General features: G+C 35.0%; 1 protein-coding gene across 1 annotated transcript; it reads right to left on the bottom strand.

Annotated features, from left to right (window-relative positions):
- Nucleotides 1–6,585: 6,585 nt before the first annotated feature.
- LOC122294898 lies at nt 6,586–20,098 on the bottom strand. Its single transcript, XM_043103883.1, has 3 exons — nt 19,842–20,098; nt 8,163–8,490; nt 6,586–7,143 (listed from the first exon to the last, which is right to left on the bottom strand). Exons 1-3 carry the CDS (start codon nt 19,987–19,989, stop codon nt 6,927–6,929), a joined length of 693 nt encoding a protein of 230 aa, XP_042959817.1. The 5' UTR covers nt 19,990–20,098; the 3' UTR covers nt 6,586–6,926.
- Between the last annotated feature and the right edge of the window lie 323 nt (nt 20,099–20,421).

Consider the following 20,421-nt stretch of genomic DNA (forward strand, 5'->3'; position numbering starts at 1 on the left):
ATCCACCGTCACAAATCTCAATCAAATACATCTAAAAAGAATCTTCATCCAAACGATTTGATTAGCGTGGATCCCACACGCACTGTTGTCGGTTCACTTGTCTTCCACCCATGTCTGAGCTCCTCTGTAATAATACCCTAGAACTAGAACAGTATGGGTAAATCTCTCACTTGGAGAGAGAACCTCCAGAATGGCGGAGAAGAGAAGGTAGAGAATAAGGAAAATAACTGCATTTTACTTTTCGCATAAAAATCACTCTTGGTTCTCTGCCTCCCTTATATTGTTCACCCTCTCGGTGACAAATAACTTTTTTTTTTTATAAGCTCGGTGACAAATAACTGAGAGCATTACATGATCACAAGTGGTCCCCACCAAAAAATAGATTCTTGACAGCTAAACGGATATAAACGGAAATAGTGCTAAGGGTAAAACGAAAGCAGTAAATTCACAATTACTTGATCCAACGGTCACGAACTAGGTTTAGGAGCCCCCCTTTCATGACTGTTGACTGACGACAAGAACTTCATAACTGACGTTCTCACCCTTTCCTTCCTTCTCTCCCTCGACTCTCATTCTTTTCTTCGCCTGTTCCTCTTCATTTACCTCAGCAACTGTGACAGCCTCCGTGGCTCTACTGCCTTTTGCATCCTGTTTTGAACAAAACAAAAAAAAAAGGTAGTAATTAAGAGTGAGTACCTTATAAGAGAAAGGCATGTGAATTTAATACGTAGAATGCATGTGAAGAAGATCCAAAGAGAGAAAGGCAGCTTCTTTCTTCCAGTAGTTTATGTTTTCTTTTGTCAGAAGTATCTTTTTATTTGTACGGACCAAGAGATCCCAACGTGGCATGAGTTTTATACGCACTTTAAAGCACGTGGTTCGGCAGGTTTGGGATTTGCGCAGGTGTGTGCCTTTTTTAAGAGACTGGTAGAAAGTTTTGAAGGATGAAAAATTCAAAATGCCTTTACGTTTGGCACCGGTTTTAGATGGAACTGAATATGCTAAATCAGAATATAATGTATAAATAAAAAATAATAATTATAGCCGTGAGAGTGTAAGTATTATATAATTAATTTTAAAAAATAAAATAAAAATTAATTTTTTTAATAATAATTTTTTTTTTTTTTAAAATGACTGTACGATACTTATAAATATCACGATTGAATATAGCATTATTTAATTACAAGTATTTGAGAATCTGAAAATTTGTTAAAAATGAGAGAAATGTATAATTTTAGTATATTATCATGAGTTTTGTAAATACCATTTGATAAATTAAAAAATAAATTGTTACAACTACATGCACATATAAAATTCTTATCAATTACTTATTTTGAAAAAAAAAAAAGAATAAATATAAGATTTATATGGAAAAAATAAATTCTTAATGATGAATTTTACTTTTTTTTAAAGAATTACTTGACGTTTATATAATTTATGACTGTATCTAACATTACTATTATTTTTATTTTTTTAGAAATAGACCAACACGCAGTCCAACAGCCATCCACACACACACAATTTTTATTTTATTTTATGGATGGAAATAAACTTCATTTTGTTCAATCAACCGGAGTTATAACTATGATTTATTAATACATAAAAATCTAGACTATAAGCCAAATTACGTATCTACTCTGGGGCATCCTTACACATAAAGTGGCGGACATTGTTTTAACTTCTCAATAACTCTCTCTTAACAGAGAAAACACTCTGTATAAACAGAACTAAATAGCCACCTCCATTCTTTCAAGGAGGCGGAGTACAAAATACTGTTACTATAGACACCAAGTCTAACAGCCTAATTCTTCTTTATTAACAACTAAACAGCAAAAACCTACAAAACAAAACACAACAAAAGTAATATAACCATAAGCACCGGCATGAGCCTAGATGTGCCGCCCTCCGCAAGCATCTGCGACATGAGCACATAGCTTGCACACGGACGGTAGCCTCCACTGCATAGGCCGACAATATGACCACCGGACGTAGCATCGTCGGCCACTCTTGACCAGCTCTTGTCCCAGATTGCGTCTGATGTAGCTCATCACCTCACTTGGGTCAAACATGAAGAGAAAGAACAAATAACACTACAAAAGCAGAGGAACAAAACACAAAAACGACTGTAGTGGTGCATGAAAGACACACACCACTCTTGGAAACAAGCTGACAGTCGATCTTTGAAGTCTTGGAGGTCAAATGTCCTAGAAAAGCCAAGCATTGCATCCATAGAAAAGCTCCTTGGTGGCGCGTGAGGGCCACGCGCCGACGAGATCAGAAATTTCCTCCCACGCGTGTGGGCTAGGCTCCACTCTGAATGGCACTATGTTCAGTGGTCTTGAAGATTGGCGATTGGGCAACATCCAAGTGGGGTGCATGTTGAAGGTTGGCAGCTGGAAAGACCCAATCGGCAATCCTCTCTTATTTGCCTTAAAAACACAAAAACAAAGCCAAAAGCACTACACAAAAAAGAGAACGGACAGAAGACAAGGGAGGGGAAAGGAAAAGCGGCTGCCGGGGGAGGGGGGGGGGGAAGCCACCTTTCGCCGAATCTAGAGTTTGGTGGATTTTAGAGAGAAGAGAGAGAGTTTAGAGAGTAGGATGCTCTATTTATTTTTATTTTATTTTTATGGGTAATTGGTTTCGTTAAAAATTAAAAGAAAAGTACATAAGCGGAAGTGAAATTGCCCGTCAACCATTCCAAACAGTAGATACAATGCAATAAAAGATTGTTCAACCCGTACAACTTATTATATGTAATTATACAAAACTATTATATATTACTCACTATTAGCTACTCAAGTATATTATTTCTATACTTGATTATGTGGGATAGTAATATTATGATGTTTATATATACTATACTATTAGTCTATTTATATTATAATAGAAGTATATTATTCTATAATAATTAACACATACTAGTATATTATTAAATTTAACTATATAAGTTTTAGACTCTTTATATGAATATATATGATTAATATATAAGCAATACATATTTTTATAACCTATGTATACTAATATCAGAGTTGGAGTCGGAGGTTGGAGTCGGTCCTCAAAAAAAAAAACTCAAACTTCAACTCCATTTTTATCAAAGCTTCAACACTAACAGTGTGGAGTCAGTACTAAAATTAAATTTTTGAATTTTTACACAGCTCTAATTGTGCGTGCCATGGGAGTATTCCCAAGCCCTAGAATAGTTCAAATTTTGGGTTTGTAACACAAGGAATATAGGTTTGGGTTGAGTGGTACAACATAATAAGGAGACTAAGGTTAGGCGAGCAATAAAACCCACGTTAGATGTCTAACATGCAAGCGAGCAAGGACTAGGTGAGCAAGCTGCTCTACGAGCAATGCAACAAGAGAGCAAGGTAGCAAGTGAGCAACATGTAGGCAAGCAATATAGGCGAAGAAGAGTAGTAACCGAGGGACCTAGACATCCCGAGGATTCATGCATGAAGCACATTATGCATAATGTTTAATGGACCAAAAAACTTATATTATTGCCTCAAAATTCTAGGTTCAGTTTAAAGAATGGTGACGTGCATGAATCATGATTAACTTAATTGGCACAAGGGCTGAGGTAAACGGATATGGTCATATTCTTCTACCTATCGTTTTATGATACGTAGTAAAGGTATAAAAATGAATATATATTTATGTATGAGCCTTGTTAGCAACTCCTTTTATGATGAAAGATGTTATATGATTTTAGAATTGCATGAATGATGGTGTCACTCAATGCTATATAGTATGGCTACTTATTTTAAAGAGCAGCGCTACTCCCACTTAAAGGTTTAGTACCGAATAGGTACCGAATGGTGTAATTTTTTTTTCTTTTATCTTCAAACATTTTTTAAATCACTTTAAACATTTAAAAAAAAAAAATTTACAAACTTATTAAAAGCACTTCTTTAACCATTAATTAAGTAAAAATAAAAAGTTAAAAAAAATTCGGTACAAAATATGTGTACAAAAATTCGGTAGCTCTATCATTTCTCTATTTTAAAAGATGAAAGGTTGACGAGATTAAAGAAAAGAAATGAAAATAAAAAGGGTATCAGTGCATGTGTTTGGCAAGGTTAATGAATGGGGCCACATGATGATGATTGTACCATGAGGTTGGAACGGATGACACCGTTGGAATGCATCAATAGTTATGCATCTAGTGATTAACCATTCCTGAGATTCGGTTCTTATCCACTAGTTATGAGAAGAACCATTGACCACAAGGGTTGCTAACCCTAATACATGAGGGTTAACAGTGTGTAATGACCATTAAGGATGAGGTTAAGTTAACAAATGATTAATACTTGAAGTTGAGGAAAAGAAAGTTTTTCTTTAATACTAGAGGCAAATTTCTTATGTACATGCTTTAAGGTAAGATTTTTTTTTTTTTTTTAAAAAAAAGAAAAAGAAAAAGAAAAAAAGAATGATGATATTAATTGAAACCATATTTTTATATTATGTTTACATGATGTGGTTCTTACTGAATATTCAACTCATTTGAGTTGTTTTTATATTTTTCACACCCCAGGTGAGGAAGGTAATGAGAATGGTGTTGGCGAGGATGATGTCCAAAAGGATGACATTGAAAATGAGGTTGAGGCACTGAAAAAGGATTTGATTGTCTTTATAATTCAATGATTTTCTTTTTCGTGATGGGTAACATGTGAGAAACCATTTTCTTTTAACAAGTGTAGTATGAGATCTTTTATACCCAACACAAAAATTGTATATTTTATCGTTAGTAACGTTCGGTTCCTATATCGTTACAAACCTTAGAGAGACAAGTATTTCAAATTTATAGTCCGATCTCGTAGATAACTGCCGTAGTGATGGTTGTTGAAGCAATCCAACCAGCAGATGGCTTTGAATCATCCATTACAAGAGGATCCCAAAATTACTACGCACCCACAGCTTCTGCTACCGTTGGGTCATTTATATACGCTTCATACGAGCACTTTCAATTAATATCCTCACTCTTGTAGTTGAGCCACAAGACCCTCACCCATCCTATTCTGAGTTGTCTATAGCAGCATCACGATTGATCTTTACAACTTCTAATCTCCATTGAAAACAAACATATTTTCTTCGAGACCAGATGTCCTAAAATAAAAGCTGCCAGTTCACCCTCATCTAGAGTCCACACCAAACCCTTCAAACACAATCATAAAATCATCATCGTCCCTCGAGCATTTTTCGATTCTTTTGTTACATCCAGACTGCACACAACCGAGTGGCAACAGTACGTTCCATAAGATGTGAAAGGCCAACCCAACCTCCAGCTCTCAGATAGGACACAATTGGCTTGTAACTATCGTTTGAAGATATTTTCTGAGGTATTGAATCTAGATTGGGTGGACTACGGGGTGTTTGAATAAAACTTACTAATATAAGATATAAGTTATGCAAACAGTATTTACACAAAGCCATACAATTCCAAGTTTTAAAATCTTCCCATCTCATATTTAGTGATTTTCCAGACTTGAGGATGTAATCTAGGCCTGTGCAAAAAACCTGCTTGTCCAGCCAGCCCGTCTGACCCGATCAGATCCGTCCGATAGAAGACAGTTTTGCTTCAATGCTGGGTTGAACCCGATAAATAACGGGCAGACCGACTCTTACCATTCTTAGGACACTTAATTATGACTGATCAAAACCTAGCAGCCCACTTCTCTTTCTTGCTCTAAAGATGATTGTGCCGAAACGAAACCTATTTGTCTATTTTCCCCTTCTTGCCTTCACGGAAACAGTCAAACGAAAGAATATTCTTGGGCACAGAAAGTGGAAACGCAATGAAAACATTTCCACGAATGGCCAATAGTCCTGTTCATAGAAAATCCTTCATTGATTCTTTAATAAAAATAGTCAGAAACTGTGGAATTCATGGCCTAGAACTCCACTGGTATTCTCCGAGTACAAGCTCTAATTTGACCAACATAGGCATACTCTTGCAAGAGTGGCAAGCAGCTACAGAGTCGGAGGCTAAAAAAATTTTCAAAATGGGCATACCATTTCTGACATTCCACACCAGGAATCTTGTGAAGCTTAGCCTATCGACCTTGATTCCGGTGAGTTTCAAAAACTCTTGACATGGTGTTTCTGATGGATTAAGAAATAAAGGGAAGCTTTGTTGGGGTTTTGTGTTGTTTTCTGGGTTTCATAGTTCTTGGAATGCTATGGGAAAGTAAGGATCTTGTTTTGATTGAATCTAAAGCTTGGCAGTTGGGAAATTTGTGGCATCTGGAGTTTGAGCTTTGAGGTCCTAACGAAAGTTTAGCGACTGAGGAATTGGGAAAGTAAGATCAAGATGGATGATTCTTGACTGGTTCGAATTCTCTGTTGGAATATTATCAGCCATTTTGAGACCCGACCCAACCTGCATGTCCTGGGTTGGGTTGTCATGGTATTGGTACACTGACGGGTTGGATCGGATCCAAAAACAGTGCAGGTTGGACGGGTTGCAGGCCTAATGTAACCTGCCACATGAGTAATATATAAAGCAAGCCCTTCAGATATATATACATATATATATGTATGCATGTTATCAGCATGTCTTTCAGATATTTGAAACAGAAGTGAAACAACAGTCAAAGAAGCAGATAAACATTTGTTATAATACGGCACCATTTACACTTCATTATGAAGCTATCACAGAGATGTGGCAGAGCAGGATAGTCAGGAACAAAAAAGTGGAGCAAACAATTCCATATAGAAAAACACAATGGCCACCTGCCCGCCCACCCAACACACCCAAGGTTTATCGTATGGATTTAAAAAAAAAAAAAAAAAAAAAAAAAAAAACGAACAGTAACAGTATTGACATTTCACATGGAATGGTTTACATCCAGTTATAGTTGATCCAGATGAAGAATTCTCCACTTCAACTTTTGCTAGAAATCACAGGTTAATGAGAACCCTCATAGAACAAGGACTTTTCTATGCAAGTGCTCTACAGTGGAATCTCCAACTCCACCATGGCCATGCTCATGATCATGAAAAACAAAAGTCAAAATTCCTACCAAACAAAGCACAGAACCTACAAGAAGCTTGTCATACCGCTCTACCCAGTGAAACTTGAGCTGACTGGCACCATAAAATGATAGAGCCACCAGTGAGGTCATCACAGTTATGGTACTGCAAATAGAATATCAAACAGTGAAAAGTATGATAATGGCAACATGGTTTCCACAATCCGAACTTCAGTCACTATGTAATTAACATTTGAACAATCCAGTGACCAAATATTGCAGCAGTTCATTGACATTGTTCATTGATGTATACACAATAGCAATCAAGTGAAGAAAGAGAGTTAATGCTGGATTTCCCAAAATCTACAAACTGTCTAGTAAGCATATTAGTCCAAGCATGCATGCCTGCTTAACGTAAGTGTATATATTGCAAAAAACATAATGAAGTTGCTGCCTAGAACAGTAGAACTATCACAAACCAGTTCAGCCACAGGGTAAGCAATTGGAATGTAATCATTCCAATTTTCATTTCTTACCGTTCCTCATGGATATGAGCAACTTTTTAAAGAAACAGCAGTAAGCACTGGGTAATGATGGCCAATGTCCGGGTCAAGTCGAAGCATGATTGCATGCAAAAGCAATATGGATTCAAATATATGATATAAAATAGTGACATTAAAAACAATTGTAATTGTTAAATCATCAATTCTCTAAAAAATTTGAACTAATGAGAATTATTAAATGTAATAATTAATTCAATATTTGCCTCCTCACATGTGAGCTAGATTTCCCCTTAATAGGTAAACCCAACAAGTGAAATATTTAACTGAAATAATTGGTAAAAAGTGTTACCAGGGTTCAAATAGAAGATTACTTCTCCAATATCATTTAAGTTATGATTGTCCTAAATATTAAACTAATATTTCAAATATTCAGTTGAAGTCCTAACAGTAACAATGAATAAAAGGAAACAGATGAGGAAATTTGAGTTCAGTTTGTACATGCATCCCTGTTCGAATGAACCATTATAGGGATTCACAAATGTGGTTCCAATCGACAGATTGCAAAATATAAAAACTTGTCATTTTCTCAAATTGTTATTCAAAATTCCAACAACCATATCATCAAAGGGTAATTAAATAGATAAGAACAAAAACTAAAAACTTAATTAAACATTAGTGATACCTGAATAGCAACACAATGATAGCTAGCACCATCATGGAAGATGAGTTTCCAACAGCAAGAAATACTGGAAGTGTAGTTGCACAAGGCGACAATGCAGGAACAAGGACAAGCCCGGCAACAGCCATTTTCTCCATGGGTTGGTTATGGGAATGACTGTGACCACCCTTTCCAGACAGAAACAGCAAGACATAACCACCACCGAGAATTACAAGCAAAAGTGAAGCTAGTTTATGCACTGTTTCTTCGCCCGCAATAGTATTCGCCATGGTGATAGCTGTTATGCCAAGAAGTGAGGTGGACACCACATGCAAAATTGCTCCAAATGCAGCTGCATAAAAAGAATTAAAGTAAAATCAATTCAGACTGTTCCAACAACCTTTCCATGAGGCAGAAAATACTATTTGGAAAGTTAATGTATGTACAAGAAGCAGGATTGAAGAATTTAGACAGCCAAAACCTAAACAAAATGTAAATGCTCATATGACATGGCAAACAAGCAGACAAGCGACACAAATAGTGTCTAAAAGGCTAAAATATCCAAATTTCTATTGAAATCATTTTATTGTTCTCATATCTTGCTTCTTTATTTTCTGAAATTGTTATTGAACTGGTTTAATCTGGCATACAAAAATTATGTAGATAGAAACTAAAAAGAAATAGCAAAGTAGTTCTAAAAATTCAATAATATTGTTATTTGAGTTAGGGTTCTTAGTTCCTTCAACTGTATAATTTAGTGATGAAATTATTAAGGCATAATTTACTCGTTGAACGTATCATTAACTATTTACTTATTTTGGTGGGAGGAACTTGTCATAAATCTAGAAATAAATTGTCCTTCACTGGCACTCTTACGTAGTAACTCTACCAAAGGCAATCCTATCACAGAAATAGCTTCCGGTACACCTGTTACAATTAAAATAAAACTTCAAGGGGGTGGGGCTTAGTCATCATGGGGACAGGGTGATACTGTTGGAACCCCTTCAAAGAAAAGTGGTATTTCTTACTTAGCTGATTCCTTTCTGATTCCAGTCCAAAGTAAAGGAAGCAGAATAATCAACACAAGAAAGAAGATAGCTAGTATTTTTATAATTGCGAGACAGATGATAAATTTTACTGTTCAGGTATAATTCTCTTAGAGAAGCAGCTCACATCTTTTTACCAATACCTAAAAGTAGTTAGAAGGTCACATAAGAACCTGCAAAATGGAACTATCAAGATCACAACTCTTTAGCAATTATAAAAACTGGTCCTAAAACTGCGCGATTTAAATTTTGCTAAATAAACTATACTCTATGTAGCTAAGTTAACATACCTTGAGACATAAATTGAACATTTAAAAAAGTGTTGATGTTTACATTTTATTTTCCAAAAATTTGGTTGGGCAAGTTAATCTTCTATCCCTTTAATCTCTTTTGTTTCTAACGTAGTGATCAGAATAATCACAAACTTTGCTTGAGCGAATGAAGAGACCAAAAGCTATTTAGATAGTGTGCCAAAGTAAAAGGGCATAAGTTACAAACCAAAAAAGCATGCGTTGAAAAACTAAAAGACTTATTAATTTTAAATTAAATTAGTAAATTAAATATGATGATTTATTTTATTTACTATGTATTTAATAGTAACACAAATGAGCAGTGAATGATGTAACTTTATAGCACTAGCTGTCATTTTATAGTTGATAGTTGATGATGTGGATTCATAGGAGCCAAGCTCTATGATTGGAAAACTATATGGAATACAGATAGATATTGGTATTTTAACTTAATAGCATTAACTTGAAATAAAAGCAGTAATTTAATTAGGTTCAACTTAATGATAAATATTGTTTAATAATAACACACATGGGAAGTGGATGATGTGAATTTATGGCACTCATTGTCATTTAGTAATAGAATACTGGGTATTTGATGATGTGGCTTCATACGGCCAAAGCTCCATTCTTTGAAAATTATATAATATATAGATGATTAGTAACTTTGAAGGTCTACATTCCAATTGTTTTTTTGGTAAGTAACAAGACTTCTTTCTTCTTCTTTTTTTAATAAGCAACATGACTTTATTAAAAGGTAATCAAAGAACACAAAAAGTATACAAGAAAGTGCACCTATCTAGAAGGAGAAAAATATGAAATTTCAGCCTGTTAAAGCCTGTCAAAGCTGTCTAAAGCAAAAGTGTTGGAGAAGAAATTTTTTAGCTCCTCAAGTGTCAGATCGAGTACATCCTAAAAACTTCTATCATTTCTTTCATTTCAATATCATATGAGACAAGTAGGGACCATTTTCCACTCTGCTGCAACTTGTGGGATGCTGCCTAATCCTGTTCAAGAATAAGCATTTTTTATAAGCCTTTTCAAGAATAAAATACGACACTAGCCTTTTGTACATAACCTAAGCCAAATCAGTCTGAAGAAGTCACTCCACAATGCAATAGCAATTTTGCAATGTTATAAAAGATGATCCACGGACTCCCTGAGCCTCTTGCACATGAAACACTAATCAACCAATATGGCGTGTATCCCCTTTAGGTTCTAGATGGTGAGAAACTTGCCTAAAGTGGTTGTTCAAGCAAAAGAAGCCACCCGTGAAGGGGCCTTGGTCCTATAGATGCTTTTCCAAGGAAAGAAGTTGTTAATTGAGAAGTAAGGATGTTAACGAGTGAAAGGATAGTGAGCATACCTCTGTTGGTGAGGGTGCTCAATGAAGGTTGTCTACCCCTCATCTAAATCTGGAGAATAAAGTAGATCAAAGAATGAGGTAAAAGCATCTATCTCCGAATGATGGGCTGCTCTAATAAAGTTGACATTCTACTGCAGGGAATCATTAAATATCACCATATGATCCGCCATAGAAGTATCCTTAGCTTTTGCAATGTTGTACACATTAGGGAAAGCTTCCTTGAGAGGTCTCTAATAAAGTTGACATTCTACTGCAGGGAATCATTAAATATCACCATATGATCTGCCATAGAAGTATCCTTAGCTTTTGCAATGTTGTACACATTAGGTAAAGCTTCCTCGAGAGGTCTATCTCCACACCACAAGTCATGCTAGAATTTAATCTTAACTAGTAGTCTAGTGCTCTAGTTAGTACATTACTCATATGCCAGTATTGACTATTGAGTTATGTATATTATATATATATATAATTGTAGTTTATGCTATATGTACATGAGTAAATCGTGATATATTATAAATTATAACTATTAACAATTACCCTAATATTATAATATATACACTAGTAGTCTTGTTAGTACATATACAAGTAGTGAGTATATGTATTATCTATAGTTTATATTAGTACATGATAACTGACAATTGACATAACTATTAACATTTAGCAACTAGTTTTCAGCTACCTTAAGACATGTATTAGTACACTGTATATATACATATGTTATACTACAAATATAATCATTCAAACTTATAGTAGTATCAAATATAAATTATGGTCATTAACAATACATGTGCTATATGCTAGATATGTATTAGTAATACTACATTCCCTAAGATATAATTATTAACACTTACAAGTGTGCAAAAAAAAAAAATATGAACACTTATACTAGCATTGAATATAAGTTATGTTGCGGAGTGGTGCTTCCTGGAAAAATCTTGACTGCGGATAATTTGAAAAAGCGTGGTTTTTTTGTTGCGAAGTGGTGCTTCTTGTGTAAAAAAGATGGTGAATCTGTTGACCATTTATTTCTACATTGTGAGGTGCTAAGATTTTGTGGGATGAGATTTTTGGTAGGACATGTATTGCTTGGGTGATGCCCAAGCAAGTGGTGGTTTGTGGATCTTTTAGCAAGTTGGCAAGGATTTAAGGGGAGCCATCATATTGTTGCGATATGAAAGTTGATTCCTTCATGTTTGATGTGGTGCTTATGGTTGGAAAGGAATGCGCAAGGCTTTGAAGATAGAGAACTCTCGAGGGGAGAAATTAGAGAGTTTTTTTTTTTTTTTGGTACTTTGTGCACTCGGCTAAGTTTCTTGTATTGAATGGAGATAACCTTCATGATTTGCTCTTAGCCTATTCTAGTTCTTAGCTCTAGTATACTTCCTGTGCACTTGGGCTATGCCTATTTACTGGTCAATAAAATCTCTTATTACTTATCAAAAAAGAATAAGTTATGGACTAATAATAAGACCATACTAACTTATCAAAATAATAATAATAATAATAATAATAATAATAATAATAATAATAATAATAAGACCATAAAATGTATATTTATATTATCATAATATAAAATAATTCATAGATAATATATATTTCATTTTTATAGACTAATAATAATGACATCGACTCCGATGGTGTGGAGTTGGAATGTAACATCTTGAACTTTTGAGGTTTCTATATTAGAAAAGCTAGGGTTTACACTATAATTAGGGTTTCTATTTTTAAAGAGTAAGTTCGGGTTAGATCTAAAATTATCCTTGAGGTTAATAATTGGGCACCTAGGACTAGACCCTCGTTATGAAGGACTAAACTTATGAAGATTTAGAAACCCACTAGGCCCATTAGACCCAAACCTACTAGGCCAATGGAGCAAGCCCAAGTATTATCCTTGCCAAGCCCATAGATAGCCCATGAAAGTAAGCCCACATAGGTTATACCCAGAACTTACTACACTTCTAGTTGCAAGCACAAGTGACCACAGCTCCTAGGGCAACCACAACTCCTAAGGCAAACACAACTCCTAAGGCAACCACAACTCCTAGGGTAACCATGACTCCAAATCACATTCAAACAACTCAACTAAACCCACAACACTAGGACTACCACACCCTCCAAACTCTCCCACATGAGAGCCTGCCTACCATTAGATGAGCCCTAAGCATGGCCCCTCTGAGGCCACGAAATTCTCTTAAATTTTGTGGTATAAACCAAAAACCCTAAGCCACATAACCCTTGCTACAACATTCACCTCCTAAGCAAGAAGATCAAGATCCAAACCACATAGTGAAGCCGTGTACTCCAACCCAACCTTTGGATCAAGCTTTTCCTTTAGGTAACTCTCTCTCTCTCTCTCTCTCTCTCTCTCTCTCTCTCCTTTTCTCTTTTATGATAGGTATGGTAGACAAATGCTATAAGTTCAGATAAAATAGTGAAACTAGGATTTCATAAAGGGCTAAGAACTACACATGCTGGAGTTAGGTTTTATGGGATTAAAATGCATCTTTATACACGGGATTGGACAAGCATACATAAAGGATGATTATTTGAATGAAATCATATATTTGAGGACTTAGACCCATGATTTGATGGCTTAAATATAGGGACAGAGTTTACATAGAGAGATCATGAGCAATTCGGGTAACATTTAGCATAGGCTTGAACATGGATGGATGCATTAAGATTCAGATTATATGACTAAGTGTTAATAGCATGACTAGTATAGGTTCGCTAGAGAAGATTAGGTTTGAAGATCTTAGAGTACATAGGTATGAATTATGATGAAGGATGATGGACTAAAATGATTAAAGTGATGTAGCAAAGGTTAAGGGCTAATTGAATGTTTAGAACCTCATTATGTATCCGGGTAGTCCAACTAGAGAAGCTTAAATATCCCATAAACTGTCTAGGCCTTTATTTTGTCTCCCTAAGTCAAGTCCCATCCTGTAGTATCTTTCTCACAATGACCACAACATGGGGTGGTTAAAACATTTAAAACATACAATAAATGAGTCGAATACTCAATAAATAGTACATCACAAAGTAAAATAATATAAACATGGTTTCTTGGAAAACATGCATACTCATAGTTACATATGTAAGTAACATGAACATGAAACTAAACCGTGCATGACCTTAACTTGTCTTTCACTTGTCCTCGTAGGCCGGTACCTACCGTTGACCCTGTGAGTTAGGGTTAGTGAATCTTGAAAATTTTGATTCTGCCCGTAGCCACGGGTTGGGAATCCATCTATACATAAGAACAACAATACTGGGTACACTACCAGCATATACATCTTGGCAATACAATATGCCCCTTAACCTTATGGTACCGTTTTCATTGTCATAACATAGGCCATTATATTTCTTAACAGTTATACCTAATCATAATCATACATGCATACTTTATTGCCTTACCAAATTGTAACCTTTCATAAAATGTCGCGATACATGTTTCCTCACACAAAATCATGACCTTTCATAAAATGTTTGATGCATGACTCCTCATGTAAAATCATAACTTTCATAAAATATCTTGATGCGCGGGTCATACAACTAACATGAAACTTATGCATAAAATCATGGCATTTAGAAATTTATCATGACTTGGGTACATAAAACAGGGCTTCAATGAATAGGCTTTACATATAATATTCCTTTAAAAACCATGACATGAGCAATGAGGCTTTTCGTTTATAAAATACATTCATAATTGCTTTGCAAATATATGCAATTTGAAAGACATGATCATAAATACTAACATAGCTTTAGAAAATATGCATGTCCAAATAGCATGATCTTATTACTTACATAACTTAGAAAACATGCATGACGATGAAGGGCGTGATCATATTACTTACCTTGCAACTTTGGACATCAGTTATCACATCGATAATCACCTATTCAATAAATATGTAATCATGTCCATTCATAATCTCGTATGTCATCACTTTAAAGACTAAGAGCTAGGCCATTGCCATTGCTAAGTCCAAATTTAAACTAAATGTGAAAAAATACATCCACATTGGCCTGGCTATACTTGTAAAGCTTGACATTTGTGCTACAGTAAATCTTAGAACATTTCCAAACCTGGCGAGCCACTGTTCTGAGTCCAAAGGTATATTTTATTATTTCATCTCCTTCCCTCTCTCTTTCCCTCGTTTTTGGCCTTCATCTTTTGTTCCTTTGTCTTGGTAAAGTTACCTACATATGCCCTTCTGTAGTAAATTTTTAATATAAATTTTTAATAATTTTATTTTTTAATAAAGTTATTAATTAAAATATGAGGTGTATTTGTAAAATATTAAACAAACCAAATATTATTAAAATAAATAATATTATATTATTATTTAGACTTTAAGATAGCTAGTCCAATATGGACTAATCTATCTAGAAGTCCATATTATAGCTAAAAGACCATATTTGAGTTCTATTTTAGACTTGGCAATGGCTAGACCATTGCCAATGCTCTAAGAGGATGCTTGGGAAATGGGATGAGATGAGAAATCTGTGAATAGTAGTAAAATAACCCCTACGGGTTGGCTCAAGTGGTAAAGGCATTGGGCTTGGGGGTATGCTTCCCCTAGGTCTAAGGGTCAAATCCCCTTAGGTACAAACAATCTCTAGGGGCCGTAGAACTGACGCATTTTCCCCTTAAATTACTCGAAGTGCACTTGTAGGAAACTCCTTGCCGAGAGCCTGTGCACCCCCGGGATTAGTCGAGACGCTATTCATGGACACCCGATGCCAATCAAAAAAATTGTCAGAATATAATTTTTTAATATAATATTTTTTTTTTTTTGGATTTGAAAAAGTCGAATTGTTTTTTGTATTTTATTTGGAAGTTTGGAAAAGTTGTAATGATTAGGTAATGGTAAGATGAAAAAGCTAAATATTTAAAATTAAAAAGTGTTTGTGTTTGAGTGATGTTTGGAAAAGAAATGAGATGAGAAATTTTGAGATGAGATGAGATGAAACTATTTCTACTCCCAAACAACTTCTTAGGGAATGTTTGAGGAATGAGATGAGATAAGAAATTTGTGAATAGTAGTAAAATAGTTTGTAAATAGTAGTAAAATTGTTTGAGTTATGATGTTTTATAGAGTTTTGGAAAAGGAGATAGAAAAAGTTGAATAAAAATATTATGAAGTTAAAATATTGTTAGAATATAATTTTTTAATGGTCTCAACTTCTTTAGATTTGAATGGTCTCAGCTTCCATGATTTCCTTGTAATTGTTTCTAATTCTTAAATGGGTGTAGTCACATGTATACTTCTAGTGTACCTAGGCTTTGCCTATCTTTATATCAATGAGATAACTTATTACTTATAAAAAAAAAGAATATAATTTTTTAATATTATATTTGTTTTGGGATTTGGAAAACTTGAACTGTTTTTTGAATTTTGTATTTTGTTAGAAAGTTTGGGAAAGTTGTAATAATTAGTTTGAAAAAATTGTAATGATTAGTTTGAAAGTGTTTGTGTTTGTGTTTGTGTTTGAGTGATGTTTGGGAAGGAAATGAGATGGGATGAGATAAAACACATTACCAAACATCCCCTTAATTTTATGTTTTCATTCATTAAATTTATTTTGACAAGTACATGAGACTTGAATGATTTTCAGCCAGTGTTTCTGTAGACTCCCTTTTATATTTTAAGCATTTTGATAATCAATGACAATGATTTATTTTATGGAATCCTTTTATAAATGGGCTTCATTAGGAAGAAAAATTTAAATTCAAGGTTAGTAGCACTCTGGTTCCCCCAGATTTCTAAAAGTGATGTTATTATTAACCCTAAGGGGACAGGGTGTTACACAGAAAGTAGGATTATTGCACAGCCCTAACATTAAATGCAAGTAAATTCTCAACTCCCAACCCTCCTAAGCAAACTGGAGTGCAAATCCTGGCCTAGTTGACAAGATGGGTCTTGAGTACATTACCCAATATCCTATTTCCGAATTCTTATGACTGCATTAGCAGTACTTCAACTCTAAATAGAGGGTAAAAAGCTAGTTTTTGCTACACTTTTTCTTCCCAAATAAGGAAAGCATTGAAGTTATTTTTCGCTATTGATAATGGTTGGATATACGAGATGGTAATCTTTATGCTGGCATTTTCTTGTATTTTATGTTGATGCCAACTATCACCCATAAAAGAAAGATCGGATTAAGTATTTTCAATAGTTCTCTCTAGGTTTTTTAAAGTTTCTTTTCAATAAGCCAAAGAAAAGTCTCTCCTTTGCCTTTTCCTGTTCTCATGCCTGGAAACTTGTAAAAATGGGAAATCCTTGCAGTGTACTATTGTTTTCCACAGAGAAAAGAGGAGGGGAGGTGGGGCGAATATGTCCTTTACTTTCCTTCCAAAGTAATGGCTGATTTGTGTTTAAGTATGAGTTTTGATGAGTTTTATCATTTATATTAGTTGGGTTATTATGAGAAGTCGTAACAAGAAAAACCTATTGAACCATGATTAAGGGAATTAAAAGTCACGTTTGAGTTCCCATGCTTCCCCCACCAGCATTAAGTGAAACATATTGGATTTGATTTCTTTAGAGGACATAGACTCTAGCTTATGTAACATGATTACATGAATTCCTAGATGTTTGACATCAAAGCATATAGGATGATTTGGTGCTATAAAATTCCTTGCAACGCTACAACCACCAAGAAAGGTGGTTGTAGGGCTTTTACCAAAGTGATATGTTGCTGTAGTCTGACCCTGGGTTAAACCATCTAGGTTGTCCTCTTTTTTTCTCTTTTTCCTTTTTTTAATAAGTAAAGGGCAATTATTTGAGTACGATAAATATAGGACAATTATTTGAGTTGTCTTTTTAGGTGTCTAAATCATGAAATTAGTGGACACGTGTAAGACTTATAGCAGAGTAATCTTTGCTAGCGTGTTGGAATTACAGCAGAAACATACAAGCACATTGGTTGACATCGAGACAATGCCTACCCCTTTTGGCCCATGACCGGATCTGTTTTAAGGGATCTTAGTGGGTTTTAATTAGCATGAGAATAACTTCACATTCATAACCCATGTGTGGTAACCTTGATATACACGCACAATGTGACCATTTGAAAATGAGTTGAACTTGAGATAAAAGAGAACAAGATTTTTTTCTTACAAGAGAACAAGGGTTTGAAGAGAAGAAATTGGATCTGCCCCTTATTGTGAAAAGTAGTTTTTAAATTTTTGTGGAAGAGCACAAGACTACGATTTTCAGTAGGTGTTCATTTGTGATTTTTATTCATGAATTTTGGATTGTTTTTTAAATACTTACGGAATCTTTTATACCTAGTGTATAAGTGAGTCTTTTTAGTTAGTAGCATTCCTAACATGATGAGGCAGGGGGTGCTGCACTCTTAAACCTGTTAAATGTATAAATGCGGTTATTTATTAACTTCAATACCAGCTATGGGTTTCTAGTACTAACTCGAGGGACGTAGTAATAAGTATGATAAACTTTCACAATCAACAATGACAGGATTCTATATACTTTGTAGCCAAAACAGAAGAAAACAAGGGCCCTAAACTTCAAATAGAATTCAGAGGTGTCACAAGCCAACAAACTCTGCCTCAAGTGACACTCGGAGGAGGTAAGGTAGTGGGTTCAAGATCATTGGATTTATGTACAACTGAATAACTTTTTACTTTTCAGTTTTAAGTTTAAGGTATCACATAACACTTGTGTTGCACCCCTCGTTTTACTTATCAAAAACAGGTATCACATAACACTTCAAAATATGACCTCCATATAACTTGTGCATTATACAGGCATTTTGGTTTTACATAAACCTGAAAAATAAAATCCAGAAATAGACCACAATCCTTACGCATAAATAAGTAATGTGACAACTAGCTAATGAGCACAAACGATTCATTATTCATTTTTTTTTTTATTTTTTTATAAGAAAATCTTCTAACCTGATCCTTCTAGATTTACAGAAGTACTGTTCCTACACACTTTATTGCTTTGGTTTTCCGCTATTGTACTAAATGGGGACAATGTTCATGAGTTCCTATCTTTAATTCATCGCACATAGAATGTTCCTAGGTGTTATGTATACTTCCTATGTACACGGGCTTTGCCTATTTTCTGATTAATAATATTTTTATCTTACTTATCAAAAAAAAAAAAAAAAAGATTTACAGAAGTACTGTTATCCATAAATCACCAAGACATCAACAGATCTATCACCTCGTTTCCATCAATTCCTAAAGAAAAGGGCATCAGGGATGCTCTGTAGAATAAAACAGTATTAATATGTAACAATGTAATCCCATCCAACGGATTTAACCACTAAGCCATATGCAACTACATTATTATTTTATATTGGTAATCTTATTCTTGTAAAGACCTGATACCTCCAGTTGAGAATGTCCCTATTGGTCAACTTGATAAAATAGGAAATAGACAATGGAAACAGAACATTTTTAGAGCGAAGTTCTTAAGCCAAAGACAAGCATGTTCACTGCTAACCCTAGATCGAGATTAGGATATTGTTCACCCTATTATAGAACCACCACATTGCCACCATCAATTCCTCTAGCAAAGCAATGCTGAGGAAGCTTTCGGGGCTTGGCAAGTATAATCGGAAATCCTTCATAAGTCAGAAAAGAAAAGAAAACACAGATGGCATTGCATTTCAACATGCAAATTCAAGGTGAACGGAAATTAGCTTTGCAACGTAAGATAACTTTTGGCCTACAAAGGTGATTAATACTCCTTAATCGAATAATAGATCTGATTATATTCTCATACCAGGATACAGTTGAGGTGACCTGAAGCGCCTTCAGCACGATTTCGCTTATTCCAAGTCCAATTTATCATTTTAAAGGGAAAAAAAAAAAAAAATCCCTACTATCCACTCTTTCGTTCTTTACTCCAAGGGTATGTCTTAGATCAGAGCATATCAAATTACAAAATAAACAACTAGAGTTGCGTGTTGAAAATACACAAATCAAACATTTATAGCAAGAGAGAGAGAAATGGAAACGTACTGACGAGGAGAGTGCGAGAAAGGGTCCATTTCTGTGCGCGGCCGACAATGGAGAAAGGCAGCCAATGGGTGGGAATGAAGGAATGCAGCAGCGAAACCGTGGCGATCCCTCCGATTGTTGACAGATCTTCGGCACTGAAACTTGCCATTACCCCCGCAATGGAGTGCGCAGTAGCAGAATGAGTATTTTATTTATTTTTACTTTCCAGATATTCTGTGCTTTGCTTTAAGATTTCGGAGATTTGGAACTCTCTGCACCTAGGGCTGTAAACGAGCCGAGTTCGAGCGAGCCTGGAGTGTGCGAGCTCGGCTCGTTCACTACTCGAGTCGAGCTTGGGCTCGACTCGTTTATCAGCCGAGCCTAGGAGCCAGTTCAAGCTCGGCTCGTATAGTAGGTAAAAGAACTCGAGCTCGGCTCGAGCTCGATTATGTTAACGAGTCGAGCCCAAGCTCGACTCGAGCTCGGCTCGTTTATGTCAAAAATTTCTCTAATTAAATTATTTATATAAACATATAAAATTAGAAAAATAAAATAAATGCATCAATACTGATAACAAATTAAATACAAATTTACATTAAGA

The sequence above is a fragment of the Carya illinoinensis genome, chromosome 14 (genome assembly GCF_018687715.1).
Source record: "Carya illinoinensis cultivar Pawnee chromosome 14, C.illinoinensisPawnee_v1, whole genome shotgun sequence".
Lineage (NCBI taxonomy): Eukaryota > Viridiplantae > Streptophyta > Magnoliopsida > Fagales > Juglandaceae > Carya > Carya illinoinensis.

Coding starts and splice junctions, on each gene's coding strand:
- LOC122294898 (XM_043103883.1), bottom strand. CDS start 19,989: ATGGCAAGTTTCAGTGCCGAAGATCTGTCAACAATCGGAGGGATCGCC. Junction 8,491..19,841: donor TTCTCGCACTCTCCTCGTCA/GTACGTTTCCAT, acceptor CTTTTTATGCAG/CTGCATTTGGAGCAATTTTG. Junction 7,144..8,162: donor ATCATTGTGTTGCTATTCAG/GTATCACTAATG, acceptor TTCTATTTGCAG/TACCATAACTGTGATGACCT.